This window comes from Pseudogymnoascus destructans (genome assembly GCF_001641265.1).
Source record: "Pseudogymnoascus destructans isolate 20631-21 unplaced genomic scaffold scaffold_4, whole genome shotgun sequence".
NCBI lineage: Eukaryota > Fungi > Ascomycota > Leotiomycetes > Thelebolales > Thelebolaceae > Pseudogymnoascus > Pseudogymnoascus destructans.
Window position 1 is genome coordinate 520,261 of NW_020167523.1, and position 24,527 is coordinate 544,787.

Below are 24,527 nucleotides of genomic sequence, written 5' to 3' on the forward strand. Positions count from 1 at the left end.
ATTGCTCTTGTTGTTGGTGTGATAAGCCAAAATATGTATAGTGACTTGTAGGTTTGAGGAGGAGATTTCCAAGTTTGCTCTTGAGTTTGATAGCAAACTGAGTGCAACGAATGTCAGTATGACAGGCGGGGTCACGTGTGATCATTTGGGTGGGCTAACCGAGTCGGAACTGAGTCGGATGGGTTTCGGGTACTTGAGACAATTGACTCACGGGGTTCCCCCATCATCTTTTTTGTATCCTTCGTAGTAGACCTATAGGATAGCATCCGTTTAGCCTCTGAGTCGCACTCTCATATGCTATTACTGTGAGCTGGGTGCCCTGTGTCCTTGCAGCTATCCTATAGGTCTACTATGAAGGATACAAAAAAGATGAAGAGAGGAACCCCCATTGGGTCAATCTCCTCAAGTACCCGAAACGGTCCGACTCCGCTAACCTGCCTTTACTCTTATCATGTGACCGTAACCTGCCCGACTCAGATCCTTTCTGTCACTGAGGGACAGGCATCCTTACATCCACCCTCGAATCTTCTATCATGTATCCCAGTTGAAGAGTCTATGGTAGAGGATGAAGAAGCATTAAATCATGACAACCACCTGTACCTACCATTCAGGATGCTAGGGACGCTTTGAATCTTCTTATTGAGTTTACAGAGAGTAGAGGTGATATCAAAACAGGTCAACTATGGGCTATTGAGAGCCTTGACCAAGATCTGGAGGCTTTGGATCAGAATGAGCGCATGCAAAGGACGCTAGATAATTGGCTACATAAGTGTGTATAAAACGATATATGCTTTAAGACGATATGGAAATGCTGGCTAGAATCCATCGTCTCAACGGTGTTGACTGTAGGTAGTTAGTTTTCTCGGTAAATAGTTATTGCGTTGCGCAAGTGGGCCGAGGCTAAGTTTATTTTTAGTGGCGGCCGCATTGGGGCGCATGCAGGAGCGGACGCACGGGCGGGATAGGCGGCGGGATAGGCGGATGACATAATTTCCTTGCCGCTCTCAAAACCACAATTAGTAAGCATACTCTAATGCTTTTTAAAGCCTCCTTAAGTGCTTTCCTTACAAATATCAATCCCCTTAATGAATTGGCTCTCAGGATAGTTTCTATATAACATTAGGTTGCTCTTCTCCACTCCACTCGACCCTCATCAAGAGATTCTCACACCCCAATCATCACCCACTCCAATATCATCCATCAATCTTGCATATCCGCCAGCCTCACGCGTATAACATCCACAATGGCCACCAAATCTAAAGTTCACGAGATTGTCATCTTAGGATCTCATTTCGCAGGCCTGGGAACTGCCCATTCTCTCCTCCGGGACATCATCCCTACCCTCTCCAAGCAAACACCGAATGTCACGTATCACGTCACAATTGTTGCCCCGCACACCGAGTACTTCTATAACATTCCCGGCCCGCGATACTTGGTTAGGAAGGAGTTAATCGATCCAAGCAAGCTTTTCTTTCCAATTGCAGGAGCATTGAAGGGATACAAGGCAGATCAGTATGCCACCGTCCAAGGGAAGGCGACTGCAGTGAACCCGGAGAGCAAGGTCGTCAGTGTTGCATTGCAGGACGGTGCAACACTGGAGATCGAATATCAGAGCCTCGTCATCGCCACAGGCACAACCTCGAATTCAAAGCTCTGGCAGATAAACGACCACCAGGACGTCACGAAAGACCTGTATCTCTCCGTCCAGGCAGCGCTTCTAACAGCAAAGCGAGTCTTGATCGCAGGTGGCGGTGCCGTCGGCGTCGAGACTGCTGGTGAAATCGCTACCCATTACCCCAAGGCCGAAATCACCATACTATCCGGCAGCGACCGACTTCTCCGCCGTCTTGTGCCTGGAAACAGTTCCTCCGCGGAGGCAAGGCTAAGCGCTCTTGGCGTCAAGACCGTTCATAAGACCCGAGTCAGGTCCGCCGCAGAGACCGCAACTGGCGCCACAACTGTGGTTTTCAATGACGGAACTACTCAAACAGTCGATGTGTACATCGACGCCACCGGCGGCAAGCCAAACACCTCCTTCCTCCCACCAGCGTGGGTGGACTCCAAGGGCTACGTGATTACCGATGGCGGCAAGACCCTCCGCACCCCAACGGCAGGCGTATACGCTCTCGGAGACGTCGCCGACTACAGCAACGGGTCGCTCATCGACGCAATGGCCTCAATTGTACCTGTGGCAACTAGTATTGGCATTGATATCGCTACTGGCGCTGGGAATGGTGAGCTATTCAAGCAGAAGCTTTTCAAGGGTATGAAGGGCACCCAGATTGTTCCGACTGGACCTAGCTCGGGAGTGGGCCAGGTTATGGGCTGGCGTGTCCCGGGGTGGTTTGTTTGGTTGATCAAGTCGAGAACGTTCTTTGTGGAGAAGGCGGAGCCGACTTGGATGGGATTGGAGATTGCGAAGGCTTGAGGGTTGTTCGTGGTGGGAGTTATAGGCGTTCTACCATGTTGGGGGTGTCTGTCAGTTTTTGTAGTGCGATAGATTGGCATGTTGTAATAATCCCGCTTCTGCTGCAGTTGAAATAATATAGAGTATTTTTTCCCCCCACATCAGTCAGTATTCACATCTACTCGTGTACTACCCAGGATAAGTCGTTTTGATTCGTGCACAGTTCCTTGTGATGATAGCTCCCTGGCAACAATGCCTCCATTACCACGAGTGATTTTACTCGCCCATGGCCCATTTTCTTGCCAAAGTAGGCATAGGAAATACTGCGGGCCGTCCCGTACACAATTGTACGTCCATGATAATCTTACCCCTTTCCCGCCAGAGTACTCTCACTTCATACAATGCTTCTCAACACACAAAAGTAATCAGATGTCCACCCATTCATTACTAACAAAGCAACAAAGACTACGCGGCTAACTGTGAGGGGGAGACTGATCGAAGAGTATCTCGTCGTCAACATCGCTTCATATTCCCGCAAATCGCGTGTACATTTTGTCCCCCTTTTCCTTCCCCATCTCCACTCCGTCTGTCATTCAAGCTGGGGGACCCGCCATGATACGGCCCAATCATAGCTTCACTTGGTCCCCGTCGTTTTTGGTATTCTTCGCCCCTCCTCCATTATCTTTCTATCGAGCCGCCACACTGGCTTTGTCCATGCTGTTGCAGCATCCCAGTCGAACCAAAGCAAAAAAGCTCGACTTATCCGAAGCTATTTTCCTTTCCTGCATGAAAACCTGTTTGCCCCCCTCCCCAAAAAAATAAAAATAAAGCTTATTTAGAAATATTGCTGAACACAAACCTCGCACATCCGGGCCAAGTATAGCCCGTCCCGTTCCCCACCGTAGACTCCGTGTTTCCTCATACCCATTTTTCCATTTTTCCCCTACTCCTTTCGCCACATTGCGTATGCGCAAGCTATTTGCCGCGTTTTTCCCTTTGATTTGTCCCATGTTCAATGTTTTCCTACAACCGATGCCCAGTTGATTAGTTGCGAGGGAAATGAGATTTCGATCTGCTGGATGATATGTAGAGACGCAATAAGACGTAAAAATAGGCAAGAAATAGTATGTTTTTCAAAAATCAGCCGCTGAAGCAAAGTAAGTGCCATCGAACGGTGTTATTGAAGTTGTCGTGGCATAGAGCACTAAAGCGAGCGGCTGATCAAAATACATGATAGTACTCAAACATATCCTCATAGTCCAGGCCAGGGATGCCAGGTTCGAATAGATTGGCCTGAGGGCCAGGCAGCTTCAGGTCATCCGGGGTCTCACCTCGGTCATTTGACCTACAAGCCATTTGTGAGATATCATGAAGTATTTATCTCGGAGTGCACTATCGAGGTGCTTGGATAGTAGCCCCTGGAGGTTGGCACGCCATCGAAACGCCCGCAGTTGCGCCCAAATGAGTCTTGTGTGCCATTCGAGAGGCTCGGGAGACTGAAGCCGGTGTGGTGCTCCTGCTTTACCCGTCCTGGGTAGCCTGGGGTTGATAAATGGCTGCGATCATCCCGGTGAGGTTGGTAAGGCGGTAAAGCGTGAGAGCGCAGAGTGCTGCCAATACCGCCTTCGTGCACTGAATGTGGGTAATAATAGTACCCCTCAAGGTCGTGAAAGGATTTTTCCTCGTCTGCGCCCATCATCGGCTCATTGGAGACATCTATGCCTGCGCTTGATAGATATCGCCGTGATCTGGAGGTATCATATAAGTTGCCGTAGCCGCCACCTGACATCAGACTAGACCCTCCAGAAAGTGATACATCGCCAGAGCGCCCCCCAAGGCTTCCATTTGAACTATAGCCGCCAATACTACCACCTTGATCATTGGCACCCCCTGGGCCTGCGCTGCCATTGCTACCTCTCCTGTCTGCATGGTAATGGCCTGGCGACCGACCACGAACAACCATCTGTGCGGATACCCGCCGTGCAATCTTAGCCCACCTCCGGTCACCGTGCTGTGAGCCCAGGTCTGCATGCAACTCAATGATTAGATGGTAGTATTGCTGGCGAGCTCGTCTTTTGCCATTATTGGCTGTCGCCTGCTTAAACTGAATACGCTCAAAGGTACATTCTGTAGGGGGGCGGTTTGAGACCTGAGCGTAGTTTGGGTCGAAAAGCGGGCGCCCTCCACTTGAGAGAGTACCATCGGCATTGATACCATTGTATAGTGTGGTATTGACAGGGCGAGGTAACAAAACGACGCGATCTGGTTTCATTTGGGGCCCTTTGTCGCGCTTCGGTGTATGCTGAACCAACTCGATAGGCTTTCCATGCTCCCCGTCAACGACTGCAGATATCGACATTGCAAATGCTTGTATTTGTGTCGATTGGCCTTCTTGCATAAGATGCATAGTAGTCCCTGTTGGCACGCTTGGATGCAGCGTGTATGAGCAACTAATCTGGAAATAATTACGCCTGTAGCAAGTCCAGTCGTTCTCTGCCAAAAAGAATCCTTTGTCAATCTTTCCAATAATTTCTGGTCGGACCTGTTGCCCATCTGCAGTTTGGATATTTTGGTATAACAGCTCTGTTGGGTTCAATGGAGGGGGCCCGTTTGGATTATTTGCAGGTTGTGGGCTCTCCATGCCTTGCGGGCTAGTAAAGCCACTACTAGATGTAGGTGACATCTGCATATTCCTCATTGTGCCAGCTGGCGGCGGAGAACGAGTTAACAGCTCAGAGTGGCGCCGCAGTTGCTGGGAATTAGTATTGTACGGATCTCGTGCCGACATAGACGAGGAAAGTTGCGGGAGATGGGAAGATCTAGACGGTGGGAGCATATCTGAGTTTGAGCTACACGTTCAATTTATTAGCTTTGCTCTGGATTGGTTAACGTCTAAGTGGCGATATCTGGGTAACGTACAAGGAATTGAAGTTTTGCTTGATGTCGGGCAGGCAATAATTCGAGAGGTTTGAGGGGAGGTACGAGGGAGAAGTGTTAGAGTAAGATGAAGAGTTGGTCAATGCTGGTGGGAAGACGTTCGAATAGAAAGGTACTGTCGAGGGTGTCGATGAGGTAAGGTTTGGCTCACCAGAGTATACAGGACTATGCTGCGATGTACCTTCGGAAGGAAATCTTGACGCACGGGTTAGCCCAGGGTCGATAAAAGAGTATGCAGTTCACCAAAGCTTTCATGGACGAAAATAAAAACGCCAAAAATGACAACTACGTTGGGTTCGTGATACGACACACAGCCTTAGTCTCTGTGCTCTCCCTGCATGACATACGTGTCTGCATCAGACTGAAAGCGAAGCCCAAGCTGTGCAACAAAGGGGGTGTAAAATGACAAGTTGCCTGGATAGAACTCGCTGCCTGGATAGAACTCGCTGTCAATCCTAACATCTACCAACTGTGGGAAGTCAGGCGGCAGCCGGATGAAATGTCCTATAATGGGACAAGCCTCATGAGGCGGAACAGGTAGGGGTAAGAAGTGCGGGAATATCGGCATGTTAATGCCCAATGCCAGATCTATCAGTGTGATTCGGATCGTAGACAATAGCAAACGAGGGTGATAAAAGCCAATCAATTAACGCGCTTACCGTGCATCATCTGAGGCAGGGATGCCCATATACCGCAATCCCATCCCGGATGGCGCTGGTGGTTGTTGGTGTGTAAATTCGTGTCTGAACGTGTTGTCAGGCTCAGCGTCTGATCCGATGATAAATGATAAAGATTGAAGGCCGGGATAAGCGTTAAGATCTTGTATATTACCAGATTGCGTAGACATGAGATGATCGTATGCCAGTGCAGCCGGTTGAAGTGCTGTATCAAAAGGTCAGCGGGGTTGCGACCGTGGCTTAGAAAAATGCAAGGCGAGATGGTCGCGTTGAGCTGGAGCAAAACTCCGGATCTTCAGCAGCCACGTGGAATATCACACCAATAGATTCAGCGACATGAGTTCTACTTCTCACGGAGCTTAAAAGCAGATTCCGAACCCTATTGGCAACACCCGAATGGCTATGAAGCATGAAAATACCGCTGCTAAAAAAAACTGAGGATGGAGAGTAGAAAACAACCAGGGACGGGTTACCCAAATTGGCAGGATGCGAGGTTATATCTGGGGATGCCTAGAGACCCATGCGAATGAAAGCAAGAGGGCCCAAGAGAAAGTACTTTGAGTGCACCTGGGCTGGGGGGTTCGTTCATGGGGAAATAGATCTTTAACTACTCACTTTCGGTCATTTGAAGCCCTGCCAACCAACGTGACCCAATGCCTGTTCGTCCTTGGAGAAGCTCAGGCGCCAATTTCAACTGGTATTGTTTGGCTTCGATTCAAGGCGTACCGGGTCGTAATGGATAAACGGTGGCGGTATGGGTGGTGTTTGACAAGTGATGATTGTCACCAGTAGGCCGCCAACCCGTAAGCCAGCCGACTGGAGTGGCTGCAGCCCGGTCCTCTATGGACGGAGGGAAAAATGTGTTGTATTGTTGTGGTTTGCGGGTTGCTTATGGACGGCGGACGAGAAGGAAACAAAACAGGTGAGACGATTGGCGGGCCGCGAGGGAGTGATATGAAGGTGGTGTAGCTTCGAGTTTGACTTGATATTCGCCCAGGAAACCCTGAAGAGGTTGTATCGGGAGCGGCGTCACTCGCGTATTTTGAGGTTGGTCGACGACCTCGACGAAAAGGTGACGGCGATGAGCCAAGGGGGGGCAGCCAGGTCACTTTTTAAGAGTGAAGTTATGGCAGCTAACCGTCTAGTAGACTTGACAGCCCTGAGTATCAGCAATGTCCCTTATTGTCGCAATGTCACGACGTGTTTGGGTGTTTGGGTGGTTTTGGGCGGCTAATTGGCTGAACGAAGACTGGCCGGAAAGTGTGGGATCTGGGCCTTCGCCTGTAGCTGCACAGCCCTTCAGCCCAGGTTATCTTGTTGCGTGAACCGGATTGCCAGAAAGGGGATCAATCCCAGCAACTCAAAGGCCCCCAAGTACCTTTTGTTTCCCCGCCCCGCCGAGTATAGGGCCTCGAGAAGGGAACTCTCAAGAGCTAGAGAGAAGCAAACTTGACGCCAGCTTCCGTTGCTGTACCGTTGGCGAGAAGATGAGGAGTATGTGGCGTGTATCTAAATCAAATAATAAAAACAAAAGGGCAAATATAAAAAAAGAAATACTAAATTGTGTAGTGTTATCCGCCGTGGGAATCTGACCTGTAACTTAATGCTTTGACCCCTGGCTACTGTGCCTTTATGGCTTCTTTGGCGAATAACGAACAGCCCTTGGATAATAAGGAATGGATAGCGAAGATGACAACACCTCTTCCTCCCAAAGGCGAGAAGAGAGATGGAAGATGCGACAGTGGTACCTCTTTCTTCTTCCCCCTGCACACTGGTGGCGAGATATCCCCAGCGTAGTAGGTTGGCGATCGACTCGATCGAGAGATTTGAGTGTGTCCTGTGCAGTCCCGTCGCACCAAAAAGCCTTCTGGGTTGATAGCGGGTTTGCCCAATTTTGGGGCTGGGTATTGGCCCAGGCGAGGTCTAAGGCTGGCGAATCTGACGGCGGCGGGCGAGTGTGGCTGCAAGGGTTGGAGACCCAATCGTGCGTGCTGCAATGTGAAGTACTGTATGCAAGTATGCAAAATACCAACAGCGGTGTAGAGACTTGCTTTGCTTCTTAAGTCCAAGGCGTAGGCGTCTCTACGTTGTTTGTTGTTTTGGACAAGGTTGAATGAGTTGTTGAATGGGTTGGACGGGTTGGACAGGTTGGACGGGTTGAATGGATTGGAATGAAGCCAATACCACCCGTGAGCGATGTGACGAACAGAGGCTATGGGATTGAGAGTATGTAGAGAGAGTATGGATAGTATGGAGAGGGGCAAAACTCTTTCCAGCAAACCCGGCCAGCAAACCCGGTCTGAAGGCTCCGAGTAGTCTTCAGATCATATGTTGTTGCGACAAAAAGGCAATTGATCAATATCAAGGCGAAGCTTTGTGCAGAAAGGAGGATGGCCGTTGACTTTATGTGATCCTGGTGCACATCATAAACATCCACCATCCACTACCCACCCTCTCTCTCAAAAGCTGCAAATCATAATAGAGGCTAAGCACGTGGAGCACCGTTCCGTAAATAAATTTTATGCAGGCGTGCGCTTATCTAACTAGCCCCCTTTCTCCAGTCTGAGGGGATTTTATCCATCCCTCGCTCACCTACTGCCTCAGTTGCGGTGAATCTTCTCGCAATTGGGAAGTCCGACGACAGAAGGGCACAAGAGCGGCAGATGAGACAACCTGAAAACAGCACTGGACCGTAACTACGATCTAGAAAGCTTCGTTGCGCAAGATTCAATACTAACACCCACAAATACTGACTGAGACACCGCTTTGAGAATGAGAGTGGAGAGGGGTTGGATGGATGTGAGCTGGGGCTGGGGGGGGGAGGAGTAGGAGTCTGACTGAGATGCCCGTTGACGGTGATTGAGATCGAGGGGGCGAGGGGCCAAGGTCTTCTCTTTGCACCCATGCCACATCCACAGCCTCACCAATGATGAAGCAGTAGTGGTACGCAGAGGATCTGATCTACAAAGCGAAAGATCAGCTTTTGACTGATGCAGGACGAAAAGGGCGCGCATGGACGGGGCATGGGGGGGGTAGATTTCAGGATGGCGGGTGCCATCATCCTTTCTATTTCGAGTGACCTCCTCATACATACACACCTATGGGGCCGGATGATGCAAAACCCGGGTGTCGCTGGCCACTAAGGAAGCATGCACTGTGCTGTGCATACAGGGCAATGACTCCTTGTACGTGCCGGTGCTGGGAAAACGGAAGGAGGAAGGAGCGAAGGAGCGAAGGAGAGAAAGGGGGGTTGCTGGCGCCAACAGAACAACGGCAACAACAGGTGATGCTGTATGAACCTTGTTCTGGGACTGTATTTGGAAACTTCCATGGGCTCATTGTTACCCCACAGCAGTTGGGTCAAATACCAATATCGCTCATGGTAGTGAGTAATTCAGTGAAGTTCAGTGAGAGAGAGACCCTTTCTGCAATCCGTGCCCTTGAGAACTGGCTAGCTCAACCCTCAGTTCTCAGCCCTAACGAAATAACTAACTTTTGATCTAGGTCCACAAAATCTTTAGATTCTAGTGTCATCGATCTATGATCTACGACTTCTCCTTGCTGTCGCCCCCATCATTTTCTCTTTACTACCTGGGCGTGGGAGTAAAGTAAGTGGTGGCGCCACTGCCCACGACATTCCAGCCTGGGAGGCAAACTAGGGTATAACTTACCCGTTTCAACCAAGCAAATGTCGTGCGTGCATCAAGTGTGCGTCAAATACCCACGTATGCCTGACAACCCGGCAAGCCCCAACGTGTTCTTTCTCTCTCTTTCCTTACTCCTTACGTGAAAGAATTGGTGGGATCCCGGTGATAGGTGCTCTGTGAAGTGGGATTTGCCGGGCAGAGAAACGTTTCCAGGTAGGATCAGACAGGGCCGATTGCTTACGAGCCATACAATCCATAGTCATATGTCTCTCCCACTCCAACCCAACTGTTCATTGGCTAACTCGGAAGGCTCCTGCCAAACTTGCAAGGAGTGGAGAAGCATCAAAATCATATCCTACCTGAAATGCCTTGACAGATCCGGCGTCATCTTCCAACCTAGGCCCATTCCAGCCCCTTCTTACCACACATCCGGTACTGACATCTGTGGAGACAGTCCGTATTGATCACTACCCCATTTTTTAGCAGGTGCGGCTGGAGGTTAGCCATCCTGATAGATTGCTGACGCCCTTCACTATCGTTTCTACTATTGCAACTGGTTTTCCCGGCTACTGGATTGCGCCCACATACTACTAAAGCTGCAGGTAGAAGCGGCATTGCGCCCACTCTACTTTTTCACAGGGTTTGATTTGACTACCGGGATAGCTGTCGGGTGAGCCTGATCGCCAGGTTATGTCTGAGACCAAAGCAGAGCTACCTGCACAGCTTGCTGTCTGGAGTTTACGAGGACGAGCCATACTCGTCCTCGTAAACTCCAGACAGCAAGCTAGCGATTCCAGCAAGCTCCTCAACAGTTGCCAAAAAGGAAATACCGTCCCCTACACCACCCTAGTTTAAAACCTCTCTCACAATAGGCGCGGCAGGGTCCCATCAATGTCTACATAGTAGACACGCCAAGACTACAATTCTTAACGGTGACTTGGTGCTGTGTTCTGTATCTCCGGCACCTGCTCTTCGCTGTCTATGCACTGGGGGGGAAACGCACTGCATGGTGTATTTGTTCGGGCCTTGCTACCATCTCTCATTCTGCCTGTCTCCATGAGCCCCCTAGCAATTTCCTACACATCGCTCACCTGCTTGCATGGTGTTTCTCAGCTTGCCACCCACTTAATGACAAGACATAGCCACCGCACAATGAAACTACCACATTGGTACTATACTATACATTCGGAATGTATTTGTGGTGTTCGGGTATGCGCTGTGCCTCAACTCGTCCTCCACGTGAACAATAGAGCTGTGACTTTCTTCTCCGCATTCCTACATTGGGAAACGCCCAGCTGCAAACACAAGCACACCAACACATTCTTGACCGGTCGCTTATAATGATTTGTATACGTTGATAGACAAACAACGGGCCATCTAATCAAAACAATGTAATTCATTAGGCAGGAAAGCGGTGGATTTGCAGCCAGCCTTCCGTCCGACTCCTTTACTCGGTAAACACCCCCGTCTCCTTGCTTACAGGCATACTTACAAAGTACATTCGGCCTCGAGTATGCAGAGAGAAAGTAAGCAGACGGGAAAGACATACAGACAATGCCGTCTACGGAGCGGACCCGTTGCCCAGATAAAGGCATCCCGACGAGACTACATGGTACTCCCGGCTTATCACACGGAACGGACCGTGAGCCCTGCTCATAACGTGGATGTGGTGAGTGCCATGTCAAGAGACTTGTCAAGAGACTTGGAGGGTTTCAAAGCATGAAGGGTTGGTGTGCATGTTATACTGTCAGATCACGATCTGTACAAATCAGCCTTGAACTTATTCTGGAATTCTGAACGTCGCACTGCGCCGGCACACACTCCCCAGCCTCTCACTGACTTCATTTAGACCTGTAACCTCAGATCTTGTATCATCGAAACTTGCCCCCAACAAGTCTGGTGGACCAGCTCATGGGCCATCCTCCCCCACAGCCATGCTAAATCACGGCCCAGGAATGTTTCCAATACAACGGTGTTTTGGTACAGCTGGAATGCGACATACACACCACCGCGCGGGCTGCATTGCCATCCAATCACAATACAGCAAATCAACTGGAAGATGAGGGGTCTAAATGCTAGGCTCGAGCACACCCTTTCAAACAAAATGTTGTGGTTGGTTGCATATCAGCCTACGATAACCCTAGTCGTTCCAACACTGCTAGGTGCTCGCGTCCCAAGTAGGTAAATCCGTCACATATAGTGGACATTCCAGAGATATTATTATTGAATCACAGCGGAGCAAGCCTGGGGGATTATTCAGCCAACTGGAGCTTGTGAATGAGGAAAAAAATGCGGCATGCTACAGGAGATGAGCTATGCAGTGAGCCGTTAGTTTGATTGATTGTACGGATGTCAATTCCCACGGCTCTGGGACACCTATCCACAATGCCTGCGTGGCTTCGGGAGGTGAGTTGCACAACCTTTTGTAACAGGATCAACCGACCACTATGGCGGAGATGATCTGCTGTCAGCGTTGCTCTGGTACACAGCAAAACACTGCAGGTCTCCGGTGTGATGTTTGCTAACTCGGTCCTAACAGCTTCATCCACAAAATTAGAAATGCAGAGGCATCCTATGTGCTGCACAATGGCTGCCTGGATGGCCCGCTGTCAGTGATTTAAGGTAATTGCACAGTCCACTTCGTGCAACTCTCATTACTGTCTGTGTTTCTCATACCTGTCCGTGTCTCTCATACCCGCCTGTGCATCGTCATACTGCCCTTATTCGGGGATTATGGCCACAACATGCTGCTGCAGTATAGACCAGGCATGACGCGTATCTTGATGCAATTTCTATCACTCTCAAGACATCTCTCGGCCTACCTGCTTTGGCATAATAATAGATGCATGTGTCTATCAGTGGCAACGCTCTGCGCGTCGAGGGTTCAGTCCAGCCTGACGCGCGGCTGCACGTTAAATCTTGTTCCTTGCCTCTCAACAACAGGGTTTCTGACGGGAAAGGAGAGATTGGCAGAATGGCTAAAATGATTGGCGGTGGATGAATATCGGAGCGGCTGTGTTTATTTGAGAGACGTTTGCAGACGTGTTTGTACGCCCCTATCTGCTCCTTTTTCGTTTCTAGTTTTCGTCAGGGCCCGAACATGGACAAGTCACTGCCAAATGCATCAAGCGTCCCACAGCAGGACTATGTGTGACGGCACTTTCCCGGCTCTCTCGAAAGGCAGGTGCAGCCGCCAGAGCCGTGGAAATCATCCTACTTGCCTTCAAGCTCCAGCTGCCAAGCACACTCCTATGGTCTCCTACGAATCGCCAGCCAGGATGATGGCGAAACCTTCCAACCCTGGTATAAGCGCACAAGATGGCGTTTATAGAATCGAGATGATGGCGAACCCTCGGCGAGAAACCAAGCTCAGTTATCGCCACCGTGCATCCTACAGCCACAAGCAACGAAGGTGAGGGACAGATGAGAAGGTTTACTAGACAGAGTACAACGATATAGATGCATTGTTGGATACGCCGTGTCCAACGGGCTCACTGGTCTCCAATTCGCAGCTGAACGAGACCTTAGCCTCGGTCATCGTTGCTTGTGTCCCCTGAGTGATGATCAAATCCTGAAATGGTTCACGTCAGCTCAGCTCTACCTTGGGATGCCTTTCCAACCGCTCACGATAACCTGCCTTCTTCGGATTCCAGTAGCGCTAGTAATCCCAAAATTATCAAAGCACGCTCTATAAGCAGAAAGTTGATTCTAGCCTGCGACCGAAATTGCTCGCATGACACCCTACCCACTTTCTACCCGCCCCCCGTTTCGATCCGAAACAGCATCCAATTGCTTCCACGCAGGGTAGCCCGTCAACCCTCCATGGTTGTGGGCCTCGGGTTTGTTCTTGGACAAGGCTCCCACTCAGCGCGCAAGGGCGAGCCCCTCCAATGCGTCTAGAACACATCACATGTCGATTCTCGTCTCGGCATCATTTTACTCACATCATGATTCTCTTTCTTATTTGATGAGGTTCCGATCATCAATCCAACATGATGCCTGGCATTGCGAACCAGCTAGTCATGCACCCCCTGTCTCAACTCCGGATCTGACACCTACCCGCCGTTGTGTTACTCTCGCTCTTTCCCTGCCTTGCGTGAGTGATTTGTCAATCTTCGAGTGCTCCTTCCCGTCCTATTTGTCAACGCCCGAAACCTCGTGTGCTGGTGCTGCAAACGGAAGTTGTCATGTGAGGCTAATGATTGAAAATCGAGAGGACCCATGGAACCCAGAGATCTGGTAAGCCCGGGTCAGTCCGAGTATTGACCGTTGCGCTGACGACGGAAACTTCCTCCGTGTCATTGGGGCAGCTCCAGCGTAGGGCGCTTCTTCGGGCAAATTAGGCTACTGATGGGGCTTTTGGTTACGGATCCATTACTGTAAGGGAGTTCTGGACTCGATCGAGGGGCGTTGCGTGGCGGATGTGTTGTTGGGGCGACCTAGGCTTCGAAGATTCCTCAGGGATCAGTTGTCGCCGAGATTTAGTTTTGAAATAGAAGCCTCGTTTTTTCAGGTCGGTCTGACTCATTCAGCTGCTCGAGAAATATGTTTCTTTATGTATATGCAAGTTGCTATACCTCTGTGGCTTCTTCCGTTACGATCCCCGGATGATTATCACTCGGCGTAATATTCGGGCTTAATCAACGACGCTCTGTTGGGAATATTTGCTACCCTTTTATGTCCCTAGCTTAGTTGAACCTCGCTGCCAAATAGCTAGGAACCATGAGCATGACTCGGTTGCTTTACTCCTGGCATTGTGCCTCTCGTGGCGATAATTAGCGCTGTGTGATAATTAATTTGTGATGACGCCTTCGCTCTAGTCTTTCAGGCTTATAAGGACTATTCCTACTCGGTGGACAAACCACCGAGTACCATCTATAACGTTACTATAATAATGGTTATTAACTCCTAGGAGGGGTTTTAGGTCGATACGATTGCTTTTAAGTGTTTAAAATGCGTGTTAGAGTTACTCTAGGCTCATAACTGTTGGACAATATCCGTAGGGCAGTAGGTAGAGAATATAAGCCGAAAATACAGTCACGAAGCAGTAGGGCCCGAAGTGATAATTTTATAATGCATGTTTTTTATAATTGAAGCTATTCTAAGTACTATATATACTGTTACAGGTGTGCCTATTCGTGGTTCGGATCCTAAAACCCTCCTGGTTACAGTTCGTTCCCTGGAGCTTCAGAATCGAAGCTTTAGAATCGGAAGATCCAGGATCCGGAGGATCACGAAGCTGGCTGACACAGCTTCGGTATCAGGGCCCTGATCCCTGCTTCCGGGCCGAGGATTCAACACGCCCCTTCGGTCCTGAAGCTGGTGATTTTGAGCTCCAATCCTCTAGGCCGAGCTGCCTGAGGAATTCGGCGTGGCGAGCTCCAGAAAGGGGCTTCGTCAGGCCGTCGGCGGCAAGCTTCGTAGTCTCAATATATGAGAACCCGATTCGTTTTTCTTCAACTTCCTGTCTTAGGAAGTGATGTTTAATATCGATATGCTTCGTTCGCTGGTGCAGCTCCGGATTTTCGGTCAGCGCCAGACTTCCTTGGTTATCGCCTTCGATCACGACCGGATCGAGGCCTTCGTTGTATTCTAGGCTTCGAAGTAGGCTTCGAAGCCAGAGTGCTTCTCTAGCAGCATTCGAGAGGCCGTAGTATTCGGCTTCAGTGCTTGACAGTGCCACTGTCTTCTGCCGTCCGGATTTCCAAGTGATAACTCCTCCGTAGAAGTAGAATAGGAACCCAGATGTAGATGATCTAGTATCGATGTCCCCTGCCCAATCCGAATCGGAGCAACCCCAGAACCCCTTTTTGGATGCGTGATATGTGATGCCGAGCCCAATCGTGTGAGCTAGGTATCGCAGGATTCGGTATGCAGCTTTTATATGTGCCTCTGTAGGGTTTGTAAGGTGGCGGCTCAGGAATGAGACTGCGAATGCGACATCGGGTCGGGTTTGGATCATGGCATACATGATCGATCCGATCATCGACTGGAATAGCTTTGTGTCCACTTCTAAGGCCTGCCCAGTGTTCGCAGTAAGCAATTTGGAGGCGTTGGTTTCCATAGGGGTATCCTTTTCAGTAGCGGCTTCCATGCCGAAGACTCTAAGGATCTTTTGGATATAGCTCTTCTGGCTCAAATGGATTGATCGATTCTCTCGATCCCTCGATATTTCGATGCCTAAGAAGGTCTGGCATGGGCCTAAATCCTTCATTGTGAAGCGGCTAGATAATTGATCCTTTAGCTCTTGAATCGCATCGCTGTCAGGTCCCATTATGAGAAAATCGTCGACGTGGGTGGCGACGAATACCCCCTTTTTTGGATGCCGATATATGCAGTCATCTTCTGGCAATGGGTAATACCCAAGCTCTAAGAGCAGCTTCCTAACATTTCTAGCCCATAGTCTCGCGGCCTGTTTTAAACCGTAGAGTCCCTTTTTGAGGCGGCAGGCACGGGAGCCATTCTCATATCCAACTGGCATTTGGATCCAAACAGTTTCTTCGAGGTGACTGTTCAGGAACGCTGTGACTGCGTCCATTTGCTCAATATCCCAATCATAATATGCTGCGAGTGCCATCAGGATCCGGATCGCCGTGCTTTTAGCTACTGAGGCAAAGGTTTGATCATAGTCGACCCCTTTTAATTGCTCAAAGCCTTTGGCTACCCAGCGAGCTTTGAATCGCTCCACGATTCCACATACCCATTTGATGGCAAAGACCCATCGCCCCTTAATAATATGAGTGCCTTCAGGAGGCTCCAATTCGTCCCATGTATCGTTAGCAATGAGGGCGTCATATTCGACTGCCATGACTATTCGCCAGTCATGGCTTTCTGGGCTTGCCATCGCCTGCTTGTAGGTCGTTGGTTCCAGGGTTTTTCGAGGCGATATATGAGCATTGAAAGCTGATACGCTTTCGCAGAGGAATGCCCAATGCCGTTAATCGAGAGCCCAGTGGCTCTGATAATTTCTTTCAAGGCTTCCTTTGCCTTGGAGCTTCGGCGGCTGTCTAATACGCTCTGGGCGTCGATTGACAGTTTCGTCTGCCCCTCGTTGGGCATTTGTCGCAGGCGTTATTAGTCCATGGAGTTGTCGATGAAGCTCTTCGTCAAGGGCTTCAGGGGTTTGACTCCTGGAATTATCATTACTAGGAGCTTGGGTCTCCGCATCGTCATCGCTAGGAGTCGCCCCTGATGTGGGAGGCTCATCTTTTTTCTCAAATATAAGAGTATCGGCTAGATCAGCATCAATCGTTTCGATGGTGATTCTGGTGTCATCTGCTAGTGTTCCAACTTCTTCGAAGACCACAGCAGATGATCGAATGATTCCTTTTTCTAGGTCGTAGATCCTATAAATGGAATTGCCTTCGTATCCGATGAGTATTCCCATGCGAGCTCTGGCGCTAAACTTGGCGCTCCTGGTCCTTTTTTCTTTGTGCAAGTGATAATATGCCTTGCTTCCAATAACTCGTAGATGGGCCATATCTGGCTTTGTAGGCTGCCCTTTAAATTCGCTCATGGCTTCAAAAGGGGTGATTCTAGTGCCCCGAGTAGCAGTTCTGTTAGTGATGTACACGGCCGTTCTCATAATCTCTGGCCATAAGGCCTTTAATTTTATCATCGTTGATCTCGGCAATGTTAAGAGAAGCCTTTAGGGCAATTATTTCTGTGATAATCGTCCTAGTTTTATCGATGATGGTCCTGTTTGATCGTTCAGAGACTCCGTCTTGCTCAGGGGTGTATGGGACTGTGTATTCAATCGTGACCCCCTTTTTTGCGCAGTACGCTATGAGGGCTCCTCCACCATATTCCCGGCCATTATCGAGACGTAAGGCCTTTGGATATTGCCCATATTGGGTATTTATGAGTTCGCAGAATTCAACGATCGCTATATGGGCATCGCCTTTTTTCTGGAGCGGTCTTGCCCATCGAGCTCTAGTGCAATCGTCGGTTTTGATAATGCCCCATTGGGAACCATCGATGCCACGTGGAGTGATTGGGCCGATCACATCGATATGTATCCGATCGAAAGGATGTTCTGCTCGAGCTTGTGGCTTTTTAGACTGGGTCTTGAGCGATTTGGCCATGACACATGAGCAGCAAAGCCCCTTTTCCTGGTCTTTAGTTGTGGATCTAGCCGAATGATCCTCATGGGGGTTTTGAAGAGCGATTCCCGTCGTTGCATCTGCTGTGCGAACAATATTTTCAACTCCAAGATGCCCTAATCGCCGATGCCATAGCTCCATCGATTGTGGAGTTCTAAGGCTAGCGGCAAAGGCTCGTTGGGTCGTTTTTTCGGTCCGTATTCTCATTTGAGAATCGATCGTTGTAAAGGCACATAATACTGCGCCGTTCCTCTCATTTTTGAGAGTCTGCGAAAGGCCATCGATATAATAGCCCTTCTTTCGAACTCTGGTCGCCGAGAACAAGTTTATGGATAGCTCTGGCAAGTGATAAACCTGTTCCAAGAGTGCCTCCGTTTTACAGCCCGTATCATCCAGAATCGTGAGCCGGATAGTTCCAACTCCAGCGGCCCGAGTCATGCCTCCAGCAGTTTCGATGGTTAGCTCCTGGCTCTCATTGACGGTGTAGCTCTCAAATATAGAGCGATCATGCGTCATATGGTGGCTGGCGCCGGAATCGAGTATCCAGTCGGGCTGTTTAATGGCTCCGATTGACACAAAAGCTGCGATCAGGGCGACGGCTTCCTTTTTCCGGTCGGCGATAAGCTTTTTGATATGCTCAGGCATGAGCTTTGGATATTTTATCCAGCATTTATCCTCGCTGTGGTTAGGCTTTTCGCAATGGGCGCAGAGCTCTTTAATTCTGGGTTCATTCTGAGCCCCTATTCTGCTTCTGCCGCCACGGCTGCCTCCACAATTTCCGCCCCTGCCGCCGTTTTTCCCACCCGTTTTTGGGGGTTGGTTCCCATATAGAGCGACAGCTCTTTCGTCAGCGACGAGTCTCGAGCGGCTTTCTTCTAGAAGCCTGTCCATTAGGTCATCTAGATTACTGATCGTTGGCATCTTTCCCAGCTCATATTTTCTCATTTTGCCCCTGTATTTGTCCGCCCAGGTAGGAAACGTAGCCTGGACAGCATTCAGGTAATGCAGCATCGACATGGCCGCTGGGACTTCAAGTCCTGCTCCTTTGAGCTGCGAGTTTATATTTTTGAGCCGGATATTGAATGTAGCGACATCTTCTGGATCAAGCGTCAGGGTATACCAGTCATCGAAGGCCTGCATCAAGATGTAATTGGCCTTTCCTTTGTACCGGTTTTCGAGCAGTATTCAGGCTTCAGCAGCATTGACTGTCACTCTGATCGTGTCTAGAGTATCAGAGCTACAGGTGGCTTCGATGATCGAATAGGCCTGGGCATTGCCCGTAAACCATATGATAAAGGGCTCTGATTTATTGCCGATGCCTAGTTCTTCGTTTGGATTGGCCGCCGTGGGCTTTACCCCTTTTTCCACGCCGAGAGCGTATTCGATGACGCCCGCCTGGGCTAGTGTCTGTTCAATTCGTCGCTTCCATGATAGGAAGTTGGCGCTGCCTTTGAGCTTCTCATGGCTCTTCAGGGTAGTGAGCAGATGCTCTGTCGTCATTCTAGGCCAGTGATGCTGCTGGCGACGACAGTATCGATGCGACGGTTTGGAAGCTTCGATGCTTCAATTGATCGATATTTTGGTTATAAGATCTCTGCACTGATCCCGGGCTCATAACCTGTTGGACAATATCCGTAGGGCAGTAGGTAGAGAATATAAGCCGAAAATACAGTCACGAAGCAGTAGGGCCCGAAGTGATAATTTTATAATGCATGTTTTTTATAATTGAAGCTATTCTAAGTACTATATATACTGTTACGGGTGTGCCTATTCGTGGTTCGGATTTTAAAACCCTCCTGGTTACAGTTCGTTCCCTGGAGCTTCAGAATCGAAGCTTTAGAATCGGAAGATCCAGGATCCGGAGGATCACGAAGCTGGCTGACACAGCTTCGGTATCAGGGCCCTGATCCCTGCTTCCGGGCCGAGGATTCAACAATAACTATTTAGTAACGTGTGTATTGTTCCAAGTACGGAGTATGTAGCTGCCTGAATTTATAGTAAAGTGGCCCAGGTCACGTGCCCAATTACAACACTTCCTCTCATTTCTCGCACGTGGGGCATCGCTTCTGCCAGTATGTGTATAGAACCATAGGTGCCGCTTCGAATGCGTAGATGTACCACTCGTGTCTCAGGACAGCTTGGCAGGTTCCATCACAAGTCCCCGAAGATATGACGCTGAGATTGCTGAAGCTTTCGATGGCACGGAAGATGCAGCGCAGCAAGACCAGCGCCGAGGTGCCGTAAAGCATGATGCAGATGGTGGGCACCTAGGCGTGAGCATTTTGGCGCGTGCGCAGCGGATGTGTACTAGAGCAACAAAGCCCATGAACAGGCACTCCACAACACCCTGGAGCACGAGAGCGATGGAGATAAAGGTCTCTCCGTTCTTCAGCAGATCCATATCGCCGTTCGCCGCTGAGAGTCGCACCGTGCCGACAGCCGTCAGACTTTCAACTGCTGCACCCACATAGATGAAGAAGTAAAGAACGCGGCTCGGGTTGATAGGTGAGTGCATTGGCGTATAGTGCCTGAGTCGACCAAGGACGTTGTATTCGGCTGCTGAGTATATCGGAGGACCGGCGAGGACGAGACAAGTTTGGGCGATAAAGAGTTTTATGTTTCCTGGATCATAGGATGAGGCAATCCGCATTATCCATCCCGCGATAAAGACAGTGCCGCCATAGAACAGAAAAGCGTGACCTTCCAGTAGTGGTAGTGGCTGCAAAGATGGAAATGTTAGCTACTGCGGTTTTGATAGAATGGAGCAACAGGACGACTAACAAATTTTGCCATGTATGTATAATCAAAGATATGCCGACCAATGCAGCGAATACAGCTGGGAGAACATGGCTAGGGTCATATGGGTGGACGACATCGTTGAGTGCCGTGCTTACACGGTGTTGTAGCACTTGGTAACTGACAGAAAAAAAGGAGTGGTAAGAGAATGATCTGAAGATTGAGTGTTGTTGTTCTGCATTCATAGATCTGGGCGCTGCTCAGAGTATATATACACTATTAACTCTAATGTGGTATTTCACCCAGCCCTAGCCGACCTGAGCATATACTATCGTCACTCCACGTCGATATTCGTAGGAGGTTGAGGCATAATATAGATGACGGCGGCACAATATAGATGACGGCGGCACATAGGGACAGAAAGGGTTAGTTTTCTGTCCGGTTAATACAAAGGTATGAATTTGTTGGTACGATGACAACGTCCACTGCTATGAGGTTCAACCTTGTTTATTGGTACGGAGAATTTCTGCAATATTCCCGCACGCCTTGGGAGGAACGAAGCATTGGACTTGTCAAGGCATTGACAGCAGCATATTCGAGTTACTGTTTGCATAAACGAGCTCTCCCCGAAGCCTTGGTGAAATACTCGGCCGTGCTCCGCACGCTCCGATTTTATTTGGACGACCCTGTCAAAGCCTGCTCATCAGAGACACTATGTGCAGTGATGCTGCTGCTGATATGCCAGGTGATCTATATAGACTACAATCTAAACAACGCTCTATTGACACTTTCAGGGTTTTCATGGCATGACTGATATGGGCTGGACTGGTCACTGCGAGGGTGCACCACAAATACTGAAGAAGGCACGAAGATATTATGACCCCCAATGATGAGTTTGAATCCAAACTGCATCTCTCCCACGAACGCCAGTGGTAAGATACCCAGTATAAAATTCTTTGCACATTAGCTAAGTTCGGTCTAAGATTTTCGAAGGACTTTTCAATCCCAGAATTCAGTTTACTCCCTCGGAATGGAAGACTCTCGTCGACAACCATATTGATGAAGGCAGCTTTCCAGGAAAGATGATGCGTTATGTCTCGCAAGTCACGGCTATGATTCGGCACGGTAACTTCTTCGAAGGGGTAATACGCGAAGGCTGTCGACGAATTAAGGACTAATTCGTCGACAGCCTTCGCGTCGGTGGGAGTATCTGGTATCTATGATACCCACCGACAAAGATATTACGCGGTTAGCGTTTGATGCGCAGACTTATTATCTCGTCCAGCGATTATACACTTTTGCCCTTACCGTTGGTACCATCCTCGGCTGCGTCCTCGGCGCTCTCGACACCGAAGACACAGAGCTCATATCTGATTTGAATTCATTTTCAAGCGGAATTATGGCTCTCGCAAGGACGGGAAGAGATTCAAACCTCTTGGAGCTAGTTACATGATGCTCTGTTTCCAGGCGGCGTGGATTGGAACTACTGACCCCTCAGTGAAGGCCGAGGCGGAGAAGGAAATGGTTGAATACGTGGGAGACTTCGGAGGGGGATATACTAAGGAGCGGTTGGCCGGAGCTTGAGCGGATGTCACAGCATTTGCGCCTTATTGACCCATATTCAAGGTAGAGAGAGACTGAGAGACTAGAGCATTGATGAAGCCGAATATCACCCAACGAGATTTGGACGTGGCCTGGCTGGAAAGCTGGTTTATCCACAAAGACGCACTGAAGAGCTGCATATTCTTGCGTGGACAAGTGCAGACATATCACAAGAGAGTGTGTCACCAGCCACATGTGGCTTGCTACAGGGGTGATTATCACATTTGGGATAACGATATTTCACATGCGAGTTGCCCATACAAGCGAGTTGCCCACCCCATTTTACACCTAAAATCATGAATTTTGTAACTAAATATCTCAACAACTATTTAGTAGTAAACTATAAAAATGTATATTTAGCCTTTTATAAGCATTTAAAGTGTCTTATTTGAATTTTAAAGCAATTAGGCTTATAGTCATTAAGATACTAAATTTTGGCCCCCACTTTAGACCTAAGTCTTAATATCTTAATGACTATAAGCCTAATTGCTTTAAAATTCAAATAAGACACTTTAAATGCTTATAAAAGGCTAAATATACATTTTTATAGTTTACTACTAAATAGTTGTTGAGATATTTAGTTACAAAATTCATGATTTTAGGTGTAAAATGGGGTGGGCAACTCGCTTGTATGGGCAACTCGCACGTGAAAAACGTTATGTGATAATTGCGATTATTTAGAAACGGGATGGGGGCGCAGTGCGATAGATGCTTTGATTTGTACGCAAATAAATACCAAGTACTCAGATGGATTGTTTTTACAATTATTACATTTACCGAGCATATTGCGTTGAAAATACAATATTACAATGTATTGAAGTCCCTAGCTCCTGCATCTTTAGTACATACATTGTTGGGCATTCAACTCGCACCTTGCCGCAACAAACGGGCCTCGCACACGGAACATGCATGGATTTCTCCTGACATTTATCAACCTCCAAAAGTTTCGCGCTCGAAAGATAGAAGCGCCCGTAAGTCCAAGCTCATCAAGACCAAAGGCACCATTGATGTAATTGTTCAACCAGCATCACCATTATGATTCTTTATGAAAATCTATGTTGACGGAGGGTGCCGAGAAAATGGGACACCAGGAGCCTACGGTGCAGCCGCCGTGGTGGTAAAGTCAAGGACCGGTGCAGTAATCAATTCCTACGGGGACTTTATACCGCAGGATTCGCGTCCAACAAACCAGCGGGCCGAGCTGATGGCTATCATCCGGGGCCTAGTTATGGCCATCAACAGGAACTCCGATCTGCAGAATCGCCCCTCCATAGACATCAAAATACACTCCGATTCCAGATACGCGGCGGTTAATTGCATGACCGACTGGAAACACGTATGGCTTGGGAACGGATGGCGCACTTCTGAAGGGTTACCCGTGTTGAATCAGGACCTCACCAGACAAGCTCATCAGCTCATCAGGTCGACACCAAACTTCGAAGCTTCGGGGAGGTGAAGTACTGCTGGGTCCCGAGGGAAGAAAATCGCGAAGCTGATCAGCTTTGTAACAAGATATTAGACGGCTAGAATTATTACGAGTGACGAACTGGAGCACGGAAGTTTGGGGAGGGTGTTGAATGAGGTGTCGACCGCATTTTCTTACCTGTATTACGGGGGCTGGATGGGGTGTTAAAAGCGTTTTCTTCGGGCTGCATTGCCACAGATCGGAGGGGAGTCTCGAATTTCCAACAAGGGCCGAGCTGGGCACTGTGACGATTGGTTTATGAAGTATCTCTTCTGTTGCTCAAGGTGGCAGATATTGGTTGAGAGGAGGAGGGTGAACCCTGCGAGATGTTCCCTGCTATAAATTAGGACGAGCCCAGAATGGCCACACTAACCTACTTCAAACGGAAAATAGCATCGAAGGGAGTAGTAGAGCATGTTCGAAAGCGGAGAATGCCATGGTTATACTTCCAGGGTTTGTGTTTGTGGAAAAGACAAGCAAGGTTTAAACCTTCTTTCTGAAGGAAAGCACGACTGGAGCGTTTTGAAGGGTTTCCGTTATTGCTGGTTTCATCCTCGTCATCTCTCTTCTTCCGTTTTGGTACTAATAATGATGGGGTCTCTGTCTCTGTCTTTGTCTCGGGGGGCGAGAAGGGGCGAGAAGGGGCGAGAAGCAGGGGCCCGGTGCGAGTGGCTTGCGCGGATGGCGTATTTTGGACCGAGTTATCCTTTTTGTGTAAGTTATAAGTTACCTATACCATAATAGATATGGGATGGGGGAATGTATCACATATTGGCTTTGTCTAATTCTGAAACCTTGGATAGGCGTACTGCGGAATCGCGGAGAAAGCCAGAGCGATCGCTGGGGGGAGGGGCCATGCAAGGACCAGGGCTTGACGACGGAGATTAAGCTCGATCCTAGCATACCGGCCGACAGGAGGTGTCCAGACTAACAGATAGGCTACCAGTCATATCG

General features: G+C 49.1%; 6 protein-coding genes across 6 annotated transcripts; 3 read left to right on the top strand and 3 right to left on the bottom strand.

Moving 5' to 3' along the window:
- Window positions 1–1,074: 1,074 nt before the first annotated feature.
- On the top strand, window positions 1,075–2,565 carry VC83_01903 (uncharacterized protein). Its single transcript, XM_024465575.1, has one exon. The coding sequence runs from the start codon at window positions 1,244–1,246 to the stop codon at window positions 2,426–2,428; it is 1,185 nt and encodes a 394-aa protein (XP_024326518.1). The 5' UTR covers window positions 1,075–1,243; the 3' UTR covers window positions 2,429–2,565.
- A 274-nt stretch (window positions 2,566–2,839) lies between these two features.
- VC83_01904 (uncharacterized protein) lies at window positions 2,840–8,429 on the bottom strand. The gene is made up of 4 exons (XM_024465576.1): window positions 6,637–8,429; window positions 6,004–6,226; window positions 5,327–5,539; window positions 2,840–5,256 (listed from the first exon to the last, which is right to left on the bottom strand). The coding sequence occupies exons 1-4, from the start codon at window positions 6,644–6,646 to the stop codon at window positions 3,774–3,776; spliced, it is 1,929 nt and encodes a 642-aa protein (XP_024326525.1). The 5' UTR covers window positions 6,647–8,429; the 3' UTR covers window positions 2,840–3,773.
- Window positions 8,430–18,955: 10,526 nt separating this feature from the next.
- On the bottom strand, window positions 18,956–19,270 carry VC83_01905 (uncharacterized protein; the record flags this gene model as incomplete). The annotated part of the gene is made up of 1 exon (XM_024465577.1): window positions 18,956–19,270. The coding sequence occupies one exon, from the start codon at window positions 19,268–19,270 to the stop codon at window positions 18,956–18,958; it is 315 nt and encodes a 104-aa protein (XP_024326524.1).
- Window positions 19,271–19,809: 539 nt separating this feature from the next.
- Window positions 19,810–20,420, bottom strand: VC83_01906 (uncharacterized protein; the record flags this gene model as incomplete). The annotated part of the gene is made up of 2 exons (XM_024465578.1): window positions 19,810–20,037; window positions 20,079–20,420. 2 exons carry the CDS (start codon window positions 20,418–20,420, stop codon window positions 19,810–19,812), a joined length of 570 nt encoding a protein of 189 aa, XP_024326523.1.
- Window positions 20,421–20,979: 559 nt separating this feature from the next.
- Window positions 20,980–22,090, top strand: VC83_01907 (uncharacterized protein; the record flags this gene model as incomplete). Its single annotated transcript, XM_024465579.1, has 5 exons — window positions 20,980–21,251; window positions 21,301–21,438; window positions 21,500–21,648; window positions 21,696–21,950; window positions 22,010–22,090. Exons 2-5 carry the CDS (start codon window positions 21,393–21,395, stop codon window positions 22,088–22,090), a joined length of 531 nt encoding a protein of 176 aa, XP_024326522.1. The 5' UTR covers window positions 20,980–21,251; window positions 21,301–21,392.
- A 1,063-nt stretch (window positions 22,091–23,153) lies between these two features.
- Window positions 23,154–23,564, top strand: VC83_01908 (uncharacterized protein; the record flags this gene model as incomplete). Its single annotated transcript, XM_024465580.1, has 1 exon — window positions 23,154–23,564. One exon carries the CDS (start codon window positions 23,154–23,156, stop codon window positions 23,562–23,564), a length of 411 nt encoding a protein of 136 aa, XP_024326517.1.
- Window positions 23,565–24,527: the final 963 nt, after the last annotated feature.